This window comes from Phocoena sinus, chromosome 13 (genome assembly GCF_008692025.1).
Source record: "Phocoena sinus isolate mPhoSin1 chromosome 13, mPhoSin1.pri, whole genome shotgun sequence".
Classification (NCBI taxonomy): Eukaryota; Metazoa; Chordata; class Mammalia; order Artiodactyla; family Phocoenidae; genus Phocoena; species Phocoena sinus.
Window position 1 is genome coordinate 52,045,262 of NC_045775.1, and position 26,591 is coordinate 52,071,852.

The window sequence follows — 26,591 nt, forward strand, 5'->3', positions numbered from 1 at the left end:
CGATTTGCTAATATTTTATGAGGATTTTTATATGTACGTTCATGGGAAGTACTGGTCTGTCGTTTTTTTGTAATGCTTTTGTCTGGTTTTGGTATTAGGGTAATGCTGGACTCAATGAGTAAGGTTTCCCTCTGCTATCTTCTGAAAAAGACTATAGAGAACTGGTATAATTTCTTCCTTAAATATTTGGTTAAATTTACCAATGAACCCATCTGGTCCTGGTACTTTGTTTTGGAAGGTCATTAACTGTTGATTCAATTTATTTAATTGAGATAGGCCCTTTCAGAGCAATGCTTTAAAAAAAATTTAAATGGCTACTACAGAAGAACAGCTAAAGAAAATAGTAGTGATATGTATATTGTGGGGAGAAGAAAAACGGTTTCAAAATAGGATGAGCAGTGAAAAGACCCCAAGTTTTTTCAGCTATGTAAATTATACACAGAAAAACTGGAAGGACTGAACAATTTTTCTTGTTTATCCATAGAAGAATTATATTTAATTTTAAAATTATTCTGAAGATTTTTAAAAAGCTATGAATTAGATATATGACCTCAAAGGGTAAAACATTAAAATAAAACTAGTAGTGGTATATTTTACCTATTTCTGAGTAACCTAACAGAAGCTATGATCCATGAATCAACTCTATGATGTTTAACATACAAAAAGACAATTCGGGCTTCCCTGGTGGCGCAGTGGTTGAGAGTCCGCCTGCCGATGCAGGGGACACGGGTTCGTGCCCCGGTCTGGGAAGATCCCACATGCCGCAGAGCGGCTGGGCCCGTGAGCCATGGCCGCTGAGCCTGCGCGTCCGGAGCCTGTCCTCCGCAACGGGAGAGGCCACAACAGTGAGAGGCCCGCGTAACGCATAAAAAAAAAAAAAAAAAAAAAAAAAAGACAATTCAACAACTAAAAATAATTCTAAAAAATAAATCCCATTCTTTCAGTTTCTTGAAAAACACTGAAAGGAGACTCAGGGACTTTTGTCACAGCCGAGAACTGTAACTATAACTGAGCAAGCATAGAACTGGACAATGATATCAGTAACAATCATTCAGGGCTCTGGAAACATATATATACTGGGACTCCCAGAAGGAGTAAGGAGAACAGAAAGAAAATTTGAAGAAACTATGGTCAAACATCCCAAATTTGATGAAAAATGTTCATCTACACAGCCAAGAATCACAAGCGCCAACTAAGATAAACACAAGGATATCAACACCCAGAGACATCAAACTCTTAAAAGCCAAAGAGCAACAGAAAAATCTTAAAAGCAGCAAGAGAAAAAGAACTAAGCACATAGAAAAGAACCACAATAAGATTCGCAGCTGACTTATCAGAAACAAAGGAATAGAGCTATACTGAAGCACTGTTCCTATATTTTACTAGAATTGTGATTAATCTGAAGTAGACAGTATTAAATTAAAATGCATATTGTAACCCATAAAGCAACCACTGGCAAAATAATTTTTAAAGTATAAAAAAATGGAATTAAAATGGTATACAGTACTCTCTCTGTATCCATGGGTTCTGCATCCATAGATGCAACCAACAGAGGATCAAAAATATTTCTTAAAATTCCAGAAAGTTCCAAAAGGCAAAACGTGAATTTGCCAAATGCCTGCAACTATTTACATAACACCTACATTGTATTAGGTATTGTAAGTAATCAAGAGATGATTTAAAGTATACAGGAGGATATGTACAGATTACATGCAAACACTACATGACTTTATATAAGGAAGTTGAGCATCTGCAGATTTTGGTATCCGCAGGTGATCCTGGAACCAATCCCCCACATATACCAAGGGACAACTGTACTACCATATACTGACATACTGCAAAATAAGGCAGTAAAGGAGAAACAGAAAAAAAAATTTTTGAGGAAGACATACAAAAACCCAACAGCAAAATGGCAGGCATAAATCCAACTATATAATATTAAGAGATACTCCTATCAAAAGGGAGAGATGGTAGGAGTGGATTTTTTTTTCTTCTTCAATCCAACCAAATGCTACCTCCAAGAGACATACTTTAGATCCAAAAACAAACAGGTTGAAAGTAAGAGGATGGAAAAAGATATACCATGAAAACAGTAAGCATAATAAAGCTGCAGTGGCTATACTAATATCAAACAAAATACACTAAACTAAAAATTGTTTTAAAGAGACAAAGAGGGACATTTTATAATGATGAAAGGATGAAATTATCAGGAACATAACAACTATAAACATATATGTACCCAACAAAATGTCCTAAAGTACATGAAGCAAAAACCAACAGAACTGAAGGGAGAAAAAGAAATATAGCCAATTCCTACTACTCTTGGCAGTTATATTCTATAACGTCACTGCACTGAATTAGCTAATACTGAACCCCTGAATATTTTTTTAAATTATTGTCACCCACTGCTTTAATGGGTAAAAAGAACATGTCATTAGCATCAAGTGCTTCCTAGAGTGGATTCTCTTTAAAAGAATGACTCAGTGCAATAATATGACTAGCTGTTTGCCTTTGACTGGAAGAAGACAGAGGGTTTGATTAAATGCAAATCTTATATAGTAACTTTAGATACACAATTTGTTCTACAATCCGTTTGCAGAACTCCTTTAAAGAAAGATGTTTCATAAAAAAAAAAAAAAAGAAAGATGTTTCACAAAACTAAGATTTGTTTTGAAGTTCCCACTTCAGTCAGAACAATGCAAGGGAGGCTCTTCCCTTTATGTAAAAATGCCATCACAGATAGACCATCAACATCCTTCCCCCTACCCCGTTCCCTCAGAAAAATGACGTGGCTCTCATTTGCGTATTCCAATGATCTCTCAATGTTGCTTTCTTTTATTTGATCCTCTTTTTCTAAAAACTCTTTTTATAATTGAGGTACAACTGACATATAACATTATATTAGTTTCAAGTGTACAACATAATGATTCAATATTTGTATATATTGCTAAATGATCACCACAGTAAGTCAACACCCATCATCATATACAGTTAGAAAAAAATTTTTTCCCTTGTGATGAGGGCTTTTAAGATCTACTCTCCTAGCAACTTTCAAATATGCAATACTATATTATCAACTATAGCCACCATGCTATACATTACTATCCTCATGACATTTATTTCATAACTAGAAATTTGTACCTTTTGACCTCCTTCACCTGTTTTGCCCTCCTCTGACCTCCACACCTCTGAAACTACCAATTTGTTCTCTGTGTCTATAAGCTTAGGGTTTTGGGGGTTTTTTCCTTTTTTTTTTTTTTTTAACATCTTTATTGGAATATAATTGCTTTACAACGTTGTGCTAGTTTCTGCTGTATAACAAAGTGAATCAGCTATATGTATACATGTATCCACATATCCCCTCCCTCTTGCGTCTCCCTCCCACTCTCCCTATCCCACCCCTCTAGGTGGTCACAAAGCACTGAGCTGATCTCAGCATTTTTGTTTTTAAAGTCCGTACATAAATGAGATCATATGATGTCTTTCTCTGACTATTTCACTTAGTATAATGCCCTCAAGGTCCATCCATGTTACTATAAATGGCAAGATTTCATTCTTTTTTATGGCTGAATAGAATTCCATTGTATATAATATTTCACCATAGAACTGAAAGGACAAAAAAACAATACAGTCAACTCTTGTTACTCATGGCAGCTGAGTTCTACAAAATTGCTGCAGTAAATTTACTCATGTTGAACCCTTGAATCTTAAATCCTAAAAATAACTTATCAGATTCTATTTTCTCTATTTTACAAAAGAGAAAATGAACTTCAGAAGTGTTGAGGTGACTTTACTGAGGCTGCCCCAATACCATGTGCTAGACTTGGGATTCATATCCCTCCAACCGGCCCAGAGCCAGAGCTTCTTGCCCTATACTGCACTGCCTCCTACCACTTCCTTCCTCTGGTCATTTCTGTACCAGCACTAAAACAACGCAGAGCATCACCTTGTATGACTTCAGTTGGAAATGTGCATGTTGGGAGACTCATTTTTTACTGCTCTGTGCATTTCCGCAAATGACCGTGAGGGCACCAAAAGTACTGATTTGGGGTTCACAAATAAATTGCAGCAAATAGGCAAATTAATAAAAACAAAATCCACAGATGAGGATAAACTGAAGTTGGAGACTTCAATGCCCTACTTTTGATAATGGAATAGAACAAGTGTAGGTAAAAAAATCAACAAGGATATAGAAGACAAACAATATTACAAACTCATTAGACCTAAAAGACATCTACTGAACACTCCATACAACAAGAGCTGAATAAACAGTCTTCTTAAGCACATATGAATATTCTGTGGTACAGATCATATGCTAATCTATAAAACAAGACAAATAACCCAACTAAAAGCTAGGCAAAAAGTGAACAATTCAGTGAAGAAGAAATAGAATGGCAAATAACCATATAAAAAGATGTTCCACATCCTTAGTAATTAGGCAAATGTAAATTAAAACCATAATGAGGGCTTCCCTGGTGGCGCAGTGGTTGAGAGTCTGTCTGCCGATGCAGGGGACACGGGTTCGTGCCCCGGTCTGGGAAGATCCCACATGCCGCGGAGCGGCTGGGCCCGTGAGCCATGGCCGCTGAGCCTGCGCGTCCGGAGCCTGTGCTCCGCAACGGGAGAGGCCACGGCAGTGAGAGGCCCGCGTACCGCAAAAAATAAATAAATAAATAATAATAATAATGAAATGCCACTTTATACCCACTATGATGGCTATAATCAAAAAGATAAAAACAAGTGCTGACAAGACTGGGGGGAAAACTGGAACCCTCTCATACATTGCTAGTGGGAATATAAAATAATACAGAAATGTTGGAAAACATTTTGACAGTTTCTTTAAAAGTTAAACATAAAATGATCTTACAAACCAGTGATCACACTCCTACGTATCTAACCAAGAGAAATGAAAACATATGTCCACAAAAAGACTGTACACAAATGTTTAAAGCAGCATTATTCATGCTAATCAAAAAGTAGAAACATTCAAATATCCATCAACTTTGGTAAAAGGATAAACAAAATGGGATATAGCTACATAATGTAATACTATTCGGCAATAAAAAGGAACAAAGTACTGATTCACACCACAACATGAATGAACCTCAAGAAAAACAGTATAAGTGAAAGGTGGCAATGGAAAAAAACACTGTCGTATGAGTCCATTGATAGGAAATGCCAAAAAAGAGCAAATCAATAGAGACAAAGAAGGTTAGTGGGGCTGGCAATAAGAATGGGGATTGAAGGAATTCCCTGGCAGTCCAGCAGTTAAGGCTGAGCTTCCACTGCAGGGGGCACGGGTTCGATCCCTGGGCAGGGAATTAAGATGCCACGTGCCATGTGGTGCGGCCCTGGGTTGGGGGTGGTGGGGAGAATGGGGATTGACTACAAATGGGCAAAAGGGACCTTTCTGAAGTGATGTAAATGTTCTAGAACTGTACTGTGATGATAGTTGCACAACTGTGTAAATTTTCTAAAATTCATTATAAAAACAGGTGAGTTTTATGATATGTATCTGTATCTTAATAAAACTGCTTAAAAAGAGAGACCCAATTCACAGGCTTCGACAATATTTATCACTTTTTGTATTTGCTCCAATCTTTTCACACTGTACAGACCCTTCTCTTCCCAACTTAAACTGTCCTACCCACTATTCCTCAAAACTTTTACTCTCCTCCCTCTTAAGCATATCTTTAGTATGTATAAACCTTACACATTTTTGAATGGAATTCATTCTTTTCTCTATCAACAGCAACACAGAGACCTAACCTGGACATGTGGGGTTACTGCACGAGTGATTCCAGGATGTTGTTTTTATTTTTTGTCTTTTTGCAGGGATAGGGAGTGATTACTGCATTGGCAATTTTAAGATTCTCCTAGAGGCAGTCTGAAGGGGTTGGAGGGTGGGTACTGAGGGGTCAAATGGGAAATCCAGAGCTGTAGTTTTACATACATTGGACATAATCTATATAATATCTTGACTGTGTGAAATAGCACTCCTAGTATGACCCATAATTTATAATGCTACTACCAATTCTAGGCCACACATTTTAAGGCACCACTGACAAAGAATGTTGCCAAGAGTGAATGACTTGTCTGGTGATAAATCTAAAAACCATAATATGTGAGGGAAAAAGCAGAGACATAGTCTCTGGTTTCCAAATTCAAGAAGGGCTGGGTTCAACTGAGATCAGCTCCATAGAGCAAAACTAAGATCAATGCATAAAAGTTACAGTAAAGCAAAAATATGACTCATTCATATAATTACAAATTTTCTAACACCTTAAGACTTTGTAACTCTGGGGAATTCCCTGGCGGTCCAGTGGTTAAGACTCCGCACTTTCACTGCCGAGGGAACGTGTTTGATCCCTGGTTGGAGAACTAAGATCCTGCAAGCCACACAGCGGCACAGAAAAAACAAACAAAAAACTATGTAAAAAAAAAACAAAACAAAACTATGTAACTCTGTTCAAACAGAAAATATTACTACCGAGATTTAAAAAATGATTTCTATACTGGATGGACAACTAAATGGAATAAATATTGGAAAAAATAAATATTTTTAAGTACTTTAAAAAGCCCTAAGCTATAAAAACTACTTCTTTTCATACATGAGCATCATGAACTTCGTTTTTTCCCCAGAAAAATGTGTTAAATGAGATCCTTTCCTGCATCAAGTGTGGTTTCTGAAAACTATCTGTACCATACTCTTTACTATTAAATTCTCCTGTATAAATAGTCTCCCTTTGCATTTTGTGAAAAATAACACGATATATTTTTTTAAAAAGAGAAGTATTGCAATATATTCCTCTGAAAGCTTGTTAAAGACTGTACAGATGAAGCCACAAGGCAAAGAATTTCTAGTAAACACTTCAAATCTAATAAAGTCAATTACATTTACCATATAAACAGCTACACATTAAAATAGTACTTATGCATAAATTAATGCTCCTACTTACGTTTCTGTGTCTGATACCAATGATTCATTATTGCACACATCATTGAAGGTGTGAAGTTGATTCTATAAATAGAGAAAAGAAATTAAAGATTTTTTCCAAAATTATTCTTGCATATGTTAGCAATTGCCAACACAGTTTGATACATGTAGATCATAATCAATAACCAGATCAAAAGTATAAAATATAAGATAGGTAATCAGATATACATATATACTTCCCAATTAGTCTATTTCCTTTATCATTTTTAAACACTAATTCATTCCACAAGTAATACTTAGGCTTTATTCCACTAAGTATGCTAGAGAAAAAGCTGAACAAGGGAAAAACACAAAAATCTAATGCAAGGCAGCAAGTAACATGTCATTACAAACCGAATTTCGGGAAAGGATTCCTAGACATACACTTTTAAGATTTGATTTGGGAAACTGTCATTAAGTGTTTTCAACACTTACAAAGTCCAATACATGGGTAAAATCTAGGTCACAAAATTCAATACATGGGTACAATCTAGCTACTTCAGAATAACTACACTACAAAAACAGGCCCCAAATGTAAAGGAGTAAACCTAATGCAGACCTTGGTAAACCAGAGAAAATATATCCATTCTAAAAAATGCAGCTAACTACTTAGTTCTAGTAAATTGTTGTCATGCAAGAAGACAGACCCAAAGACACTAGGTCTTTCTACCCACCCCGCCCCTCCAGGAGAAGCCAATAATATGTATTTCTCCCTATTTAAAACAGTACTTGCTACTGTGCAAACCAAACATTTCTGTTAGTCAAATTTGGTTTATGGCCCAATAATCTGTGGCTTCTGCCTGGAAAATTAATTAACTACTTATAATCTCCGACTCTTTTTCTCTCTGAAAACACTGCTTTCTAAATGCAAAAAACTGAACAGTTAAAAAAAAAGTGAAAGAAATCAAAAAGACCTAAGGTACAAAACCTTCTAAATCTAAGCCTCAGTCTCCTCGTATTTAAAATAGGGAAAAAGAGAACATATAGAAATTATTTGTAAGGGTCACACAAAGTAATGCATGTAAAGTACTTAGCACAATGCCTAGCATGGCATAAATACTAGGTATTTATGCCACTAGCACTAGGTATACTGGCCACTAGCCTGGCTCCATAAATACTAGGTATTATTATAATGATGATAGTCTGAGAGGACAAACAAAAAATTACCAAAAATAAAGCAAATACAGCTTACCGTTATCTGACTTAATCCAGCCAACCTCATAGTCAAAGTAGGTGACATAAAGTACTTAAATGCAAGATCTAGGCTTTCTTTATCAAAGCATAACGTCGTGTCCAATGGTTCTTTCACTGTGCTCCACATTAAGTCAGCCATGTTGCGAGCCGCACTCTGTCTTAACTCCTGATCAGAGAGCTTGCATAAATACCTGAAATGATACAGAAATACAACATACACAAAAACTTGCAAACTATTTCTGAAGACCACTCAATAATTCAATAATATTCCTTTGCTCCATACCTCCAAACTGTTAAGTACAGTAGAACCTGGAATCCTGGGATTAATACTCCCAATTTAAACTATTTCTAAGTAATGCTTCAAGGATTGTGACCTGTGGCAATGTGTCCTTTGCTGAGAGTCCAACATAAATCAGGAACTGCAAAGCCTAACACAACATGGAAGGGAGGGAGGGAGGGAGGGAGGGAGGGAGGGAGGGAGGGAGGGGAAAGCAGGGAGGGAGAGGAAGGAAGGGAGGGACGAAGAGGGAGGGAGGAAGGGAGGGAGGAACTGCACAGAGCCAAGTCATTTAACATCGGATTCTGCACCTGCACCTCCAGTAAAGCTCTACTATTCTCTAGTACCTGTCATGTATACAGCTCCTGTTTTAGTAAATTTCAGTTGAGTTCATATAAATAGTACATCTACTCCCCAACACAGCCAAAATTCTTCAAACTGTGTACATTTTAAACATCATTCTTTTTTGGCTTTCAAAAATCACAAACCACTGGTTTTCCTCTCAGGCCCTGCCTATTCTATTTCGTTGGTCCCTCCTCCTGTACCCAAGCTTTCAACATTATTGCTCCTCAGGGCTTGTAATGGATTGCAGAAAGGCTCCAAATTCCTCCCATCACTTTATATAGTAGTCTTTGCAATGTGACTTTACCACTCTTCCCAACAAATGTGTCATTTATTCCTCTACTTCCTTGCATCTGAGCTTTGCCATGAAGGTTCCTTTGCCCAGTGGGGTATTAAGAGATGTAACATAAGCAGAAGCTTAAAAAGCCTTTGAGCTTGCCCTCTCTTGCTGGGAACTCTTCCACCACTGAGAAAAGGACTCAGGATAGCCTGCTGGATGAGAGAGACATGGCTAATGCCCCAACTGACATCCAGCCAACTGCCAAGATACATATGAGCACCCTTCCCCACTCAAGACCAATCAGCCTGCCAACCAGAGGACAAATGACTGAGGTTATCTATCACAGAGCACCCAGGTCCAGCCAAGTCAGCCCAGATCAGAAAAGCTAGCCAACCAGAGAACTGTGACAAATAATAAATGGCTGTTTAAAAAAATAAATAAATAAATAAATAAATGGCTGTTATTTTAAGCTACTAGTTTTGGGTGTTTTCTCACACAGCAAAAGCAAACTGATATAGCACTCCATCCTAGATTCACTTCTTTTTTTTTTTGCGGTACGCGGGCCTCTCACTGTTGTGGCCTCTCCCGTCGCGGAGCACAGGCTCCGGACACACAGCTCAGCGGCCATGGCTCACGGGCCCAGCCGCACTGCGGCATGTGGGATCCTCCTGGACCGGGGCACGAACCCGTATCCCCTGCATCGGCAGGCGGACTCTCAACCACTGTGCCACCAGGGAAGCCCCACTTCTTTTTTTTTAATTTAGGCCATGCCAGGTCTTAGTTGCGGCATGCGGGATCTTTGTTGCAGCATGTGGACTCAGTTGCAGCATGCATGTGGGATCTAGTTCCCTGACCAGGGATCGAACCCGGGCCCCCTGCATTGGGAGCATGGAGTCTTACCCGCTGGAACACCAGGGAAGTCCCCTAGATTCACTTCTATTTTCTTTCTACATTCTCTCCCCAGATGACCTCATTTATTCCCATGAGGTTTTTTTTTTTGCGGTACGTGGGCCTCTCACTGTTGTGGCCTCTCCTATTGCGGAGCAGAGGCTCCAGATGTGCAGGCTCAGCGGCCATGGCTCACGGGTCCAGCCACTCCACAGTATGTGGGATCTTCTCGGACCGGGGCATGAACCTGCGTCCCCTCCATCGGCAGGCAGACTCTCAAACACTGCGCCACCAGGGAAGCCCACCCATGAGGTTTTTTAAAACTTTATTTATTTTTGGCTGTGATGGGTCTTCATTGCTGCCCTCGTGCTTTCTCTAGTTGTGGCGAGTGGGGGCTACTCTTCTTTGCGGTACACAGGCTTCTCATTGCGGTGGCTTCTCTTGTTGCGGAGCATGGGCCCTAGGCATGTGGGCTTCAGTAGTTGCAGCATATGGGCTCAGTAGTTGTAGCACACAGGCTTAGCTGCTCTGCGGCATATGGGATCTTCCCAGACCAGGGCTCGAACCCATCTCCCCTACATTGACAGGTGGATTCTTAACCACTGTGCCACCAGGGAAGTCCTATTCCCATGGTTTTTTTGTTGTTGTTGTTTAGTTTTTTTTGTGGTACACGGGCCTCTCACCGTTGTGGCCTCTCCCGTTGCGGAGCACAGGCTCCAGATGCACAGGCTCAGTGGCCATGGCTCACGGGCCCAGCCGCACTGCGGCATGTGGGATCTTCCTGGACCAGGGCACGAACCCGTGTCCCCTGCAACGGCAGGCAGACTCTCAACCACTGCGCCACCAGGGAAGCCCCTATTCCCATGGTTTTTAAGTGCTACCTTTATGCTGACAACTACTAAATTAACGCTGTTGTTCTAAGTTACAGGCTTATATTCCCAATTTCCCTGTGCCACTTAAATGTCCCACAAGCATCTCAAAATTACGTCTTCAAATTCTCCCAGTCTTTCACATCTGTTAATGATACTCACAGCAAAAAGAGAAATCAAAGGGAGGGCAGCTAAGTGTCTTCCACTATGCTACACCTTTCTTTAAAAGGTGTAGCAATCACCAACAATTATTGGTGATTCCACAATCACCAACCTTATTGATTTCATTTTCAACTATATCCAGTCAATTTTCAAATCACCATAAACAATTCTTGTACAAGTAACCATCACTTCTTTCCAGGACTACTCCATTAACTTTTCAACTGGTCTCCTAGCTCCTCCTCCAACACTCCTGTAATTTACGAGCCACTTAAAGGCCAAAGTGATCTTTTAAAAACCATCATGAGGACTTCCCTGGTGGCGCAGTGGTTAAGAATCTGCCTGCCAATGCAGGGGACATGGGTTCGAGCCCTAGTCCGGGATGATCCCACAAGCCACAGAGCAATTTAACCCGCATGTCACAACTACTGAGCATGTGCTCTAGAGCCTGCGAGCCACATCTACTGAGCCCATGTGCCACAACTACTGAAGCCTGTTCACCTAGAGCCCGCGCTCTGCAACAAGAGAAGCCACCGCAATGAGAAGCCCATGCACTGCAATGAGGAGTAGCCCCCACTCGCCACAACTAGAGAAAGCCCACGGGGAGCAACAAAGACTCAACGCAGCCAAAAATAAATAAATAAATGTTTTTAAAAAAAGATTACAAATTAAGCAGCTTAAAATATTTTTTTTTAAAAAGCCATCATGATTCATCTGCTTAAAACCCTTCAATAGATCCCACTGCTAAAATTAAATCCAAGCTCCTTAAAATGGCTTGAAGGTCCTGAATAATCTGCCCCTGTTTATATCCAACCTCATATCATAATCTTACCTCCTTATACACTATGCTCCACCAGTCTACTTCTAGTTTTTTTTTTTTTATATATAAATATCTTTATTTTTGGCTGTGTTGAGTCTTCGTTGCTACACACGGGCTTTCTCTAGTTGCGGTGAGTGGGGGCTACTCTTCTTTGCGGTACGCGGGCTTCTCATTGCAGTGGCTTCTCTCGTTGAGGAGCACGGGCTCTAGGTGCATGGACTTCAGTAGTTGTGGCACATGGGCTTCAGCAGTTGTGACTTGCAGGCTCAGTAGTTGTGGCGCACAGGCTTAGTTGCTCCGCGGCATGTGGGATCTTCCCGGACCAGGGCTCGAACCCGTGTCCCCTGCATTGGCAGGCATAGTCTTAACCACTGCGCCACCAGGGAAGTCCCTACTTCTAATTTTTTAATATGTCATATTCCTTCCAACTTCAAAGCCTATGCCCTTATGTTCCTTCTACCTGAAATATGTCCTTCTACTTATCATCAGATTAGCAGATTCATGTTCCTCAGATGTCACCTTTCAGAAAGGCCTCATATTCTCTATCACCTTATCTTTACTTGCATAGGATTCATCACTATCTGATTCTTTTCCTGATACTTCCTCCAACAACCTGAACAGTAACAGGAAAATAGCAGGCACTCAAATCTTTCCAAATGAATAAAAATTATAAAGAACTCATAAATATTATCAAGAAATACAATCTGAGAACTCCAACAGTTTACACTCTAAGCCTAATATGATAATATCTCTATCCTCGTCTTAGGTTTCCTTCTTAGGTTGGGACTTCCAGAACTCAAATATCACCCTTTTCCCAATGAGACCTTCTCTATACCATAGGTATAATTGTGACCCACTCTCTAGAACTCTCAACCCACCCCTGCTGCTATTTTTCTCTGTCATACTCATGACTTTCTAATGAACTGTATCGTTTACTTATTGTGCACACAGACTGCACAAAAGGAGATATATTTTCTTCTCTGCTGCATCTCCAGTGCCTACAACATAATACTCAGTATACATTTGTTGACTGAATAAATACAGTGGAATATCATGCAACCACTGTTAATCTGTTTAATTCTTTATATTTACATAAAAAAATTCCAACATAAATTGCTTTAAAGTAAACATTAAATATAAACCTACATAGGTGCATTAAAAAATACATCAAATGGTCAAAAATTTTCTCTGGAGGATGTGAATACAAAGGACTTTCAAACCATATAATTATGTACTATGTTATGAATAGCTTAAACATTACTACACTGGGCTTCCCTGGTGGCGCAGTGGTTGAGAGTCCGCCTGCCAATGCAGGGGACGTGGGGTCGTGTCCTGGTCCGGGAGGATCCCACGTGCCGCCAAGCGGCTGGGCCCACGGGCCATGGCCGCTGAGCCTGTGCGTCCGGAGCCTGTGTTCCGCAATGGAAGAGGCCAGAACAGTGAGAGGCCCACGTACCGCAAAAAAAAAAACAAAAAAACAAAAAACATTACTACACGGATAACCAGGGGAGAAAGACTTTATAAACTTACCTGATAACATACGTCCTAAAAGGGATAATGTGCTGCATGACAGCAGGGATATGTAGCCATATTCTAATCTATAAAGAAACATAAAAATGATATTAATGATTAATGAATATGTGAAATACATGTTTTTAATTAAAAACAAGAACATTTAGTATTTTCCTGCCTCTAAAAACTAAATATATTTCATCTATTTTGAAAAGGATAAACTAAGAAATACGACTGCACACATATCAGGTAAGTAATTTAACCTATAAACAATTCTAATCCATATACCTAAAATCAATCTGAAGAATTACTATCAGTTTCTTCCTGAAAAGGGAGAATCACCTATCCAAGTAACATCTTACCACCTGCTACTCTATACCTCTTTGTATGGTAGCAACCCAAATACTATAGAACTAAATTATTTTTTTAATAAATCATCCTTCCTTCTAAAAAGTATCAAATTACCTGATACCTGGTCACTTCAATATCCATCTAAGACAAATATATTTTATAGAGTCAAACACTGATCATCAACAACTATTTGTTTAATTAAGCTCTTACTGTAAGTATCCCAATCTAAGTTATAATGAAAGTTATAATAATCTGTTCACTTAATTTTTTCTACATAATATTCCAGCCCATTTCTAAATCTAATATGCTCATATTAGTTTTATTCTCATAAATCGCAGTTTAAATATCATATAAGAAAAAAATCCTAAGCAAATCATCAAACAAGAAACTACAATACTAAGCCTTAACACATGCAAGTAATATAAATTGAAAACAAATTTGTAAATACAGACTGCATGGCTTCACTTTAATCTAATGAAACGTAAGTCCTATAGCAAATACAATACTAATGGTGAAATGCTAAAACTCTTCCCTCTGAGACTAGGAACAAGACAAGAATACCTTTAACTCAACTTAAACTGAAGGTCCCAGACAGTGCAACAGACAAGAAACCGAATAAAAGGCATAAGACTAAAAAGGAAGAATTAAAATCAATATTACTCTGAGATGATGTGATTATGTAAGTAAGAAATCCAAAATAATTTTCAGATAAACCTTTTTGGAATTAACTAGTTTAGCAAGATTGCTGCTTAGAAAGTTAATGTAAGTAAATGAATTAATATACACACATATATACATACATACACATACTATATTACATATATATAATACATATATACACGTCTTACATACCAGAAAAAAATAATAAAATTTTCAAAAATCTCTTTACAACAGCATCAAAAAATATCATGCGCCTAGAAATTGTGTAACAAAGATATATAACATCTCCACATAAACACAGAAAATTATGAGACAAATCTTAAAGCATGTAAATAAAAACACATTTACCATATTTATACACTAGAAGACTCAATATTGCAGAGACACAGTTCTCCACAAATTGATCTACGGATTCAATGCAACCCAAAAAGGTTTATACGTGGAACTTTAGGCACTGATTCCAAATGCAAAAGTCCAAGAAGAGACAAAACACTCTTTAAGAATGACAGGGAGTAGAGATATAATGCATGGTGACTATACTTAATAAAACTGTTTTGTATATTTGAAAGTACTAATAGTTCTTAAAAGTTCTGATAAAAAAACAATTTGTTAACTATGAATGGTGTCAGATGTTAACTAGACTTCCTGTGGTAATCATTTTGTAACATATATAAATATTGAACCAACTGAAACTAATGTTATATGTCAGTTACACCTTAATAAATTTTTAAAAAAAATGACAGGGAGGTAGAACTTGCTTTACCAGATAGCAAGACTTCTTATAAAGCAGCAGAAATTAAGATGGTATGCAAAACAGCACAAGACTAATCAAATTGACTGGAATATACTAGAAACCCCAGACCCATGCACAAGAAGACAAATAAAGATACCTGATTTATGACAAAATGATACTTCAGAAAAAATAGGAATGGACTATCTTTGCTATAAATAGTGACAGGTCCAGTGTCTGTCTATATAGAAAAGAAAATGAATCCTGATCCCTCACACACCACACACAAAAGTCAATTCCAACTGAACTATAGATCAAAATGTGAAAGTAACATAATAAAAATTCCAGAACATAGAAAAATATCTTCATAAGGAAGATTTTTTTATCCATTAATGAAAACATTAACCATAAAGAAAAAAATTTTTTATAAATTATACACCATTAAGTTTGGTTAGAAAATAACTCTTAATGAAATCAAAATGACACCTCACACCAGTCATAATAGCCATCATCAGAAAGTCCAGAAATAATAAATGCTAGAGGGTTTGGAGAAAAGGGAATCCTCCTACACTACTGGTGGGAATATAAATTGGTAAAGCCCTATGGAAAACAGTCTGGAGATTCCTTTAAAAACTAAAAATAGAGGTACCATATGATCCACTCCTGGGCATATATTCTGAAAAGACAAAAACCCTAATTCAAAAAGGTACATGCACCCCCCAATGTTCACAGCACAATAGCCAAGACATAAAAGCAACCTAAATGTCCCTCGACAGATGAATGGATAAAGAAGATGTGGTATACATACAAATAGAATATTACCTAGCCATTAAAAAAAAAAAAGAAATCCTTCCATTTGCAGCTACGTGGATGGACCTAGAGATTTGCATATTAAGTAAAGTTAGGCAGAGAAAGACAAATTCTATAAGATATCATTTATACATGGAATCTAAAAAAATAATACACATCAACTTCTGTACAAAACAGGAAACAAACTTATGGTTACCAAAGGGAAAGCGGGAGAGGAAAGGATAAACTGGGAGTATGGGATTAATAGATACGCACTACTACATATAAAATAAACAACAAGGATTTACTGTATAGCACATGGAACTATATTCAGTATCTTGTACTAACCTATAATGAAAAAGAATCTGGGGCTTCCCTGGTGGCGCAGTGGTTAAGAATCTGCCTGCCAATGCAGGGGACACCGGTTCAAGCCCTGGTCCAGGAAGATCCCACATGCAGTGGAGCAACTAAGTCTGTGCGCCACAACTACTGAGCCGGTACTCTGGAGCCTGTGTGCCACAACTACTGAAGCCTGTGCGCCTAGAGCCCGTGCTCCGCAACAAGAGAAGCACCACAACAAGAGAAGCACCACAACAAGAGAAGCACCGCCACAAGAAGCCTGTGCACTGCAGCGAAGAGTAGCCCCCACTCACCGCAACTAGAGAAATTCGCATGCAGCAACGAAGACCCAACACAGCCAAAAATATAAATTTTATTTTAAAAAAAAAGAATCTGAAGCTGTACATCTGAAACTAACACAGTACTGTAAATCAACTATAGTTAAATTAAAAATAACTCTTAAAAGACACAAGAGAATGAAAAGCAAAACCAGAGTTGAAGAAGATATTAGCAATACATAAATGTCAGGCAAAAGACTTGTAACCAAAACATATAAGGAATCTCCACACATTAGTAAGGAAAAGGCAAACAATTTGATTTTTAAAATGGATTAAAAAAACTTGGAACTGGGGTTCCCTGGTGGCGCAGTGGTTGAGAGTCCGCCTGCCAATGCAGGGGACACAGGTTCGTGCCCCAGTCCAGGAAGATCCCACATGCCGCAGAGCGGCTGGGCCCGTGAGCCATGGCCGCTGAGCCTGCGCATCCGGAGCCTGTGCTCCATAACAGGAGAGGCCACAAACAGTGAGAGGCCCACGTACCGCAAAAAAAAAACAAACTGACACCTCTCGAAAAATATTGAAATGGCTAATATGCCCATGAAATGGTGCTCAATCTCTTTAGTCATTTAAAAACACAAAAGCAGACCAGAAGGAGATACTACTATTAGTTCATCAGGAATCTCTAAGAGTTAGAATACTAGGTGTCTGCAATGATATGGAGCAATGGGAACTCTCATTCCTGGTAAGAGTGTAAATTAATACAATCACTTCAGAAAATCTTAGCATTAATGTGTAAAACTGAATATATGTATACCCTGTGATAAAGAAATTGCACTACTATATATATATGAAAATAATGTACATATGCACCAAAAGACATGTAAGAGAATGCTGACACCACATTAATCCATCACCAGTAAAATAGATCAATGTTGGTATATTTTTAAAGGAGTATTATACAACAATCAAAATGAGCAACTCGAACTTCATGCAATATAAATCTCAATGTTAAACAAAAGTAGCCATACATGAAAGAATGCATTGTGATTCTACTTATACGGTTAGCAAGAGACAAAACTAAATCACAGTATTTAGGGATATAAGCTTAAGTAATAAAACAAAGAAAAGCAAGAAATAACAATATGAATTGTGTTCACCTTTAAGGGCAAAGAGATGGGACAGTGACTTAGAGGAATCATAAAGGAGGCTTCTGGGGAATTGACAATGATTTGTTTCTTGACATGGGTAGTGGTTAAATGGGATATTCACTTTGATAAGTCACTGAGCCATACCTTATCATTCTGTTCACTTTTCTATATATTTCAAATTTTTTTTAAAAGGTTCACAGATTCAATTATATATAAGATACATTAGAGCAGATGAAAATGAAAATAGATACAGTGATACCTTTTATTTGGGGATAAACAAATATGCCAACGAACAAAAATTTAAATAAAAATGACAAGGGAAAAAATGTCAACATTGGAAAGAAATTTTTAATAGAAAGAAGAGCTACCATTTACTGAACCTTTAATATTTCCATTGTGATAGATGAAAAAAGTGAGGCTTATAGACATAATGTAATCAAAATTAGATAGTACATCAATAAAAAATTTTTAAAAACAAAAAAAACAAAAACATTAGATAGTACATAACAGAACTACAATTCAAGCCCAAGATTATTTCTCTGTAAAATCTACATTCTTTAATCTACTATGAGGTATACCATTACAAGAATCAAATTCCATATGCTATTAATCACATAGGTCCTTTTTCTTTCCTTACTGTAAGTTTTGAGCTTCCCCCTCTTGGTGATAACAGAGCTCTAGTAGCCCTTCTAAGTACATGTTAAAAATCTCAGGAATAGGAAAAAATATTGTCTGATCCCCTTATAACTGCAGAAGTGTAGGCAGTATTCTGCATCACAAAGCTAGTTTTAACAAAATGACAAAATGAAAACTTCACTGAACTGTCAGTGAACTCTCCTGATTAGTGTGAAAATATATGAAAATGTATAATCCCAGCCTAACTTCTGATATTAAATAGTCCTTGTTAGTGTTTTTTGTAAAGTAGTCTTAGGAAACTGACAGTTCGGAAATTGTTATTGTGTCTTCTGATGTGTTACTACAAGTTTGCATGTCTGATAACATCTCTTAGGTAATAATTTGTCATATCTGTTTTGTAAAGCATATATTCATAAGGTTTATTAAGGCTCATTTGTACTTTTCCATTCATATTAGTAAAATAAATCCCATGACTCTTAAATTCTTTATGCAAAGTCCTTAGGCTTTGTTATTTTGTAATTAATAAAAGGTGTCATGTCTGAGATGACTAACTCAGGCATCTTTGCTGAGGGCTGAGGCAGGATACATACTATGAGCTATAACCACCATGCATCTCAGTGGGGAAACTTCTATGAGGACTCTACATTCTACTTCTGTAAGCTGTGCTAAATATTGGTTAACTGCTTTTGCTGAAAATCTACAGGCCAATACAAAATAAGAAAACTACATATATAAAGATTTTGTTGTTATTTCCCTGAGGCGGCAGTCATTATTACTAAGAATAGATCCTTATAACAGTGGAGTAATACTTGTGCAAAACTGAGAACTCTGCTAACAGTGTTAGTTTAGAAATGCTAACGCAAACTTTTGAGACTAAAATAAATGTATGGGCCTAAGCGTATTATCAGATTTGAACCTTAACTGATCAAAATAAGAGCTTTCCTTCTTTGCTGATAACTCAGACTCAAGGCAAAGCGAGTTTTCCTGTGCTGCAAGCTAAGGTTCTAGGAGATAACACCACCCTCCTCATTAAGAGTGAGGGAATGACCCTAGAAAACAAACAGAATGGCTTGGTTCCCAGGAACTGATATAAACATGTTTTCTTCTGAATGTGTGATTTATTATAATCAAGTGTGGGAGAAACAGGTACTCAATAAGGTCAGGCCTTATCTACCTTACCATAAAAGTAGTTTATAATTCGTAAAATTTTTTGCTTTTCAAGAAAAGGATTGGGGCTTCCCTGGTGGCGCAGTGGTTGAGAGTCCGCCTGCCGATGCAGGGGACACGGGTTCGTGCCCCGGTCTGGGAGGATCCCACATGCCGCGGAGCGGCTGGGCCCGTGAGCCATGGCCGCTGAGCCTGCGCGTCCGGAGCCTGTCCTCCGCAACGGGAGAGGCCACAACAGTGAGAGGCCCGCGTAACGCATAAAAAAAAAAAAAAAAAAAAAAAAAAAGAAAAGGATTGCCCTAAAATCCAATAATTTTTTCATTATTTAAATGTAGGAGTTTTTGTTCCTGTATGAAAGCCCATGGAAAATCAGAGATTCCCAAATAAGGGACCTTCAGCCTTACTGAAGCTGAAAACAACATGGCTAAACAAGCTGCCTATTTCTCAAGAAAAGAAATGAGACATATAGAAACGACCAGGGTTTATAATTTACAATGATCCACTAAAGGAAACTACTCTGCTCTAGATCAACTTGTATGTGACTAGAAAAGTCTGAAATTTAAAGGCCTTAAAGTTTCTCAAAATGCAAAAAGGATGTCTATTTCAATTGTTTAAAGTGGCTGCTAAGTGTTTTCATATAAACTTCAGGCAGAGTGGTCAAAACTCCAAAAAAAGGTCAGAAATCATGCCAACACTTATATTGCTTTAAATGTCACCAGTTCCTTAAGAAAAACTCCAAACTCTGAAAAAAATAAAGTACAGGGTCTGCAGACAACTTAATTACAAAAAGAATTGTAATTTAAGCTCTTAATCTGCACCAAAGTATTAACTGTATTTTTAAAAATCAGAAGAAAGCAAAATCAAAAACTATTTTTTTATGAGGAAAAGATGCCAAATGAGAGTTACCCAATCAAGTTATAAAACCTTTGGTTAAAAAGTACATTATGTTATACTCTCAGGAAAAAAACAAACATAGATTATAGTATCCAAACAATTACATTATTAATTTAAACAGTATGACTAATTTTAACTTTGGTTTAATGGTCTCAGTTGAGTTACAAGATAAAGTTATGCAAATTGACAACAGCCCACCAATTAGCAGTCACAAAAAGGCTGAAGAGAAAAATGAAACAGAATCCAAACCTCCAAACAGAATCCAAAGTAAAGGATTACTTTTCAAGAGATAGCAATAAGTTACCTGTAACGAGGCTTCCACAATAGACTTTTAAGACCAAGATTTAGTAAAATTAATTCAAGAAATACATTTTAATTCAGGTTAATATTCCTGATTAAGGAAAACTGTTGATAAATTATTTTTTGAACTTTGGGTTTCAAACTCAGTTATTTACCCTCTCTAAATTTATGACAGTTTAAAACTAAAATGTCAACACAGGATTTAAGTTCACTCAAAAGTCTGTATTTTATTCTTTCTCCCAAAGGAAGCCAAACTGAATAGAACTTTCTTTCAAACAAATAAAGTCAACCAGACTAACAGAATCAGGTAAGTGTTAATAATAGCTAAAATAAATAGCAGCACCAGTCACTAAGGGCTTACTACGTATCAGGTGCTATTAATAAGAGCTTAAAATCTTAAAACCTCACAACAATCTTTTAAGGTAGATCACCGTATTTATCATTCCCATTCTACGAATTAAAAAATTGAGGCTCAGGTTCAGAATTCAAATGCAATTGTGACTCCAAAGTGTATATTCTTAACCTACCATGCTACACTGCCATTACATGTAGTATGTTCAACCTGTCAGAAACCAAGGAATTTGGGGACTAAAAATGACCTTGATACAAATTAATTATTTCAAATATGGAAACATGGAGTTCCAGATACTCAATAAATTTGAGTAAAGCCACTGTCCTCTCCAGTGTTATTTCTACACTGGAAACGAGGAAACAAAGTTATTTTGTTCAGTCTTTTTTCACCCTGTATTTTTATTTTATATACACACTTGAAGTATTTCACAGTAGTTATTACTTAAGGTAACTCAGTTAATACAAGAATTCAGTCTTTGGTAAAGTTAGATTTAAGTATTGCTTCAATATTTTTTTAAATGATGACCAGAATAGAAGATTATTTTAGGTTAGATTTTAATACACAGGTGGTAAAATGTATTTCTTCTCTCTGCTTCCACACATACTGTGCTTCACAGTAGCTGACATTCACAACATTCGAAAGAATTATCTTCTTTACAAAGGCAAAAAGAAATGTTAGTTCTTCACTTGCAATATACAGGGAAGTCAGACACACTGTAGTAGTGCCCTAGGCTAGGCTAACCATCATTTAAGTAACCAAAAACTCTAAAATTTCCCAGTACAAAATCCCTGGCTAAAGAGGTAGATGGCTAAATTTATCTAGTTAACTTAAATTAATTTTTTTTTTTGGCTGTGCCGTGCGGCTTGCAGGATCTTAGTTCCCCAACCAGGGATTGAACCCGGGCCACAGCAGTGAAAGCACCAAGTCCTAACCGCTGATACACATTCCAATTTATTATAACAAAGACTTTTTAAAAAAGATTTCTGTACTCAATTTTTTCAAAGTATAATCCAGAAGAAAAGAAAAACAGGATTGTACATGTAAATCACTCATAATCATTTCTGAACATAAAAATTCATGTTATTAAAATACCAGACTTTGATCTCAAGATTAAAACCAATTCCAAACAATACTTACATTAGATACAACTGTAATAAATGCATGTGCTATAAGAAATGGCAAAGTTTCAGGAGTTCCATATTCAAAGCAGTCCTTCATGAGAGAAAGGCCATTTTTCCCACAAAACAAACATACATAACGAAGCAAATGCAATGGTACTTCTACATCCTGAAGAAAAAAGAAAATCTATTATTTTAAAACTTATTAGGAACAATTTTTATTTTATTACCAGTACTGGAAAGATACTGGTCAGGCATAAACTGAAAAAGACTTACATGAAAAATTTTCCATAAACCTAAGAATGAAAAAAGATAAACACTTACATTCATATCACAGAATGCCCCTAATATGTTGCTTTCTTGGGTTGATATATCCTGATTTTAAAAAAAGAAAGAAAAAAAAGTAAATACAATTACATCACACTACTACATGACAATCTTTAAAAACTACGATTTTTTAAAAGATTGACTTTATAAAAACTCACCGATTGTACAATTGCTTCTCATCAACAGCAGTATTCCTAACTGAAGCTAATATGATTCAGTTCTAAAGTATACTTTAACTCTTCTCCAAAGAAATCTTTCTATACTATGTGCTACACATTATTTTGCCTTCTTAAACAAAAACCTTTCCTTAAATAATTGGGGTAATTTTTGAACACATTTTAAACTTAGTTAAGTGGTTTTGAAACTGTACTCGGGAAATCTCTAGAGGTATACTCAAAAGTTCCACAACATGCTTTCCATACATAAGATTTAAACTACCTAAAAGCATACTCATCCACTGTTGGTGTGAATATAAGCTGGTATGACCTTGTTGGAGGATAATTTGGCAGTTACCTATCAACATTTAAAATGTACCTTCCCTTTGACCCAGCAAATCAACTTCTGGTTATTTATCCTAAACAACTAGTAAAAGTAGTGCTGGAAAATGTATGTATAATGATGCTCACTGAAACTATTTATAACATCTCAAAATTAGAAACAACTTCAATATCCATGAATAGGCTGGCTAAATAAAATGGTGACATAACCATCTAGGGTCTTATGCGGCCTTCAAAAATAATACGGTGAAATGGCATGAGGGATTATCTTTTTGGGATGATGAAAATGTGCTCAAATTGAAATGTGGTAATGGTTGCACGGCTCTATAAATTTATGAAAATAATATATACTTTAAGCAAGTGATTTTTATGGTATGTAAAGTATACCTTTAAAATGTTGTTAAAAATAAGGTGAATCAAAAAATAAATAAGGTGAATTCCATATGCACAGGCATATAAAGATAATATCCTGTATTTGTTAAAAATAGAATTTATGAACATGATCTAATTTTCATAAATTTTTAAATGTCTGAAAATATCTGAACTAATTTCATAACAATTTTTTTTGACGAGAGAATGGAGAAAAAGGAGAGATTCAAGTCCTTTTATTTTAAACTCTATATTTTGTATAGTCTTTGTTTTTTTAGTCATACTGAAAGTGTTACTTTTATAATCAGAAGGTTAGATACTTTCAGCTGAAAAGTTAGCTGCCAAAGGAACCCATTCATTCTTTGCTGTTACCTGTTTTAAATAAAGTTTGACTGCTGAAATAAAGTTTGAAAACAACTGATTGAGAGCATACATAAAACTCTCAGAACATTTCAGAATAATCAAAAACTGTCCTAAGAGAGGTCAAAACACTTGTCAAATTAAGTGTAATAAACCTCCTTAAATGTATTCTCAAGCCTCTACTACCAGGGCCACAGTTAAAGTTTTAAGTTATTCTTAGCAAACCTTTTGTCTTCAAAAAATCCAGAATATAAGAACTCCTGTGGTATTACTAAATACGATTCATGGACCAGATGAACCATGCTGAAATATCAAATTGGAGTCAAGATTTCTAGTGCCTAACATGGACACAGCTAGAAATTCTCCTAACAGAATTCTATTCTGATGTGCAAAATGTTACTCATGGACTTGGCTGTATCTATTTTAGCTACTCAGAAGATCTGTTTTACCATTTCATATTTCTAGTCTGGATACATGAAGCCACTACCCTAAGGTGTTATTATAATCTCATTTTAAGTAGTATGCAAAGAAGTGAACATAGATCTGCTGGTAACAATACTAGGAGCAACACTACGAAGTCTTGATAAAAGCTGAACCTTCTCTCAAAAGCTCTCATTATAGAGGATCCCTGAAAAGGTGTTAAGAAACCTATCAAGAATTTTTTAAGTTTTTGTTTTTTCCCCCAAAACCTCACATTTATTACATAAGATGATGCCACTCTCTTTCTAGAACTAAACAGAGGAATATGCTTATTACTTTAAAAGACACTCTAAAACAAAGAGAAATAAAGGAGTAACTAGAAAGTAATTCTATATCTAATTAAGCAAATGCTGCTCTATGATCTAACCACAAAGAATTGAAGGCTAGAGGATTAGGAATAAAACATTTGCATAAAAAGAAGTCACTGATGTTGGAATTAGATAGTAGTGATGGTTACTTATTAAAGTGTATACTTTAAAAGAGTAAATTTAAAACATTAAATGTTTTTTTAAAAAAGGGTGAATTAAAAGTCAGTAGAAAGGGGCTTCCCTGGTGGCGCAGTGGTTGAGAGTCCGCCTGCCGATGCAGGGGACACGGGTTCGTGCCCCGGTCTGGGAAGATCCCACATGCCGCGGAGCGGCTGGGCCCGTGAGCCATGGCCGCTGAGCCTGCGCGTCCGGAGCCTGTCCTCCGCAACGGGAGAGGCCACAACAGTGAGAGGCCCGCGTAACCAAAAAAAAAAAAAAAAAAAAAAAAAAAAAAAAAGTCAGTAGAAAGTGGCAAGAAAAAAAAACAGCCTAGATTCAGAAACTTGGACAATAAAACAACAATGTATGTATTTAATCTGCCAGAGCATATTATACCTACCTTTAACAGAAGGGCAAAGATCTCTCTTCTCTCTACAATTTTTATACTCATCTCGCTCTAAGAAAAATACTTAACACTAGAGCAATACCTCATTTGATAGAATTACCTATATTATTCAGGATTAGGAAAAGAATGCCACTGGCCTCCACAAAACTTTTAATGTGAATTAATATTATGTATTTTAAATTACTACATCTTTAAAAATATTTTCAACTTCAACAGGAGGGAAAGAAGGATGGAGAGAGGAAGGGAAGAGGAGGAGAGGCTTCAAGTTCCCATCTTATTCACTATTGGCAATGGATTACAATAGTTAGTGATTAGTCTGAAATATTTGAGAAACAATGCAGTAGAATTAAGACCTGAATTCTAGAACTCTCTGAGCAATATGCTATGCAAATGTGATCAAAACTTTTAACCTGGGCTTCCCTGGTGGCGCAGAGGTTAAGAGTCCGCCTGCCGATGCAGGGGACATGGGTTCGTGCCCTGATCTGGGAAGATCCCACATACCGCGGAGCGGCTGGGCCCGTGAGCCATGGCCACTGAGCCTGCGCATCCGGAGCCTGTGCTCCGCAACGGGAGAGGCCACAGCAGTGAAAGGCCCACATACCGCAAAAAAAAAAAAAAAAAAAAAAAAAAACTTTTAACCTTTGCAAGTCAGTTTCCTCTTACATGAAATAAGGATACTGACTAAGTTTCTAAAGTCACAGGTGTCAAAACACTAACACAGGAGTATTGAATCTTCTCCTAGAGTCTCGGTCAATTTGTGCCTCTTAAAAAAAATAAATAAAACCAAAAGTAAAAGGTCTTATCAGGAAAGGATGCATATAACAGTATGAAGGGAAGACTGGATGGACTACCTCCTAATAAAAAGGTGGAAATAAACATCTCTATAGTAAACTCTATAGCACTGCATAATAAATATTAGTTTTCTTAAGATATCTGTGTGTATGTATATAGACACATACACATAATTTTATAATATATATGTATGCTGCATCAAGGATTTTTTTTGTTTTGGGGGGGTTTTTATGCGGTACGTGGGCCTCTCACTGCTGTGGCCTCTCCCGCTGCGGAGCACAGGCTCCGGATGCGCAGGCTCAGCGGCCATGGCTCACAGGCCCAGCCGCTCCGCAGCACGTGGGACCCTCCCAGACCGGGGCACGAACCCGTGTCCCCTGCATCGGCAGGCGGACCCCCAACCCCTGCGCCACCAGGGAAGTCCTACATCAAGGTTTTGATCAGAGACCCTTTGAAACAGCTGGCCCTTAGCATATTTAATAACATGGCCAGAGGACAGCAACCAGAAATTTTAGAGTATTTATAACATCTCATTACTAAGATATTAGAAACTTGGGAAACAGCTATTATGAACAGAATGTTAAAGAAGCACATATAAATTCTGTATAAGGAGATTAGAATTCGGTATAAGAATACAGAATTCTGTGGGGCTTCCCTGGTGGCGCAGTGGTTGAGAGTCCGCCTGCCGATGCAGGGGACACGGGTTTGCGCCCCGGTCTGGGAAGATCCCACATGCCACGGAGCGGCTGGGCCCGTGAGCCATGGCCGCTGAGCCTGTGCGTCCCGAGCCTCTGCTCCGCAACAGGAGAGGCCA

The 26,591-nt window shown here is 37.4% G+C and overlaps 1 protein-coding gene across 5 annotated transcripts in view; it reads right to left on the reverse strand.

The window, feature by feature from the left end:
- Positions 1-26,591, reverse strand: part of USP34 (ubiquitin specific peptidase 34) — a 234,585-nt gene that overhangs the window by 158,280 nt on the left and 49,714 nt on the right. For all 5 annotated transcript variants that reach the window (XM_032653399.1, XM_032653400.1, XM_032653401.1 and 2 more), the window contains exons 4-8: positions 22,404-22,454; positions 22,099-22,248; positions 13,336-13,403; positions 8,169-8,361; positions 6,960-7,021 (exon numbers count right to left, since the gene is read on the reverse strand). In XM_032653399.1, the coding sequence (XP_032509290.1) occupies positions 6,960-7,021; positions 8,169-8,361; positions 13,336-13,403; positions 22,099-22,248; positions 22,404-22,454 (524 nt within the window). The remainder of the gene's footprint in view (positions 1-6,959; positions 7,022-8,168; positions 8,362-13,335; positions 13,404-22,098; positions 22,249-22,403; positions 22,455-26,591) is intronic.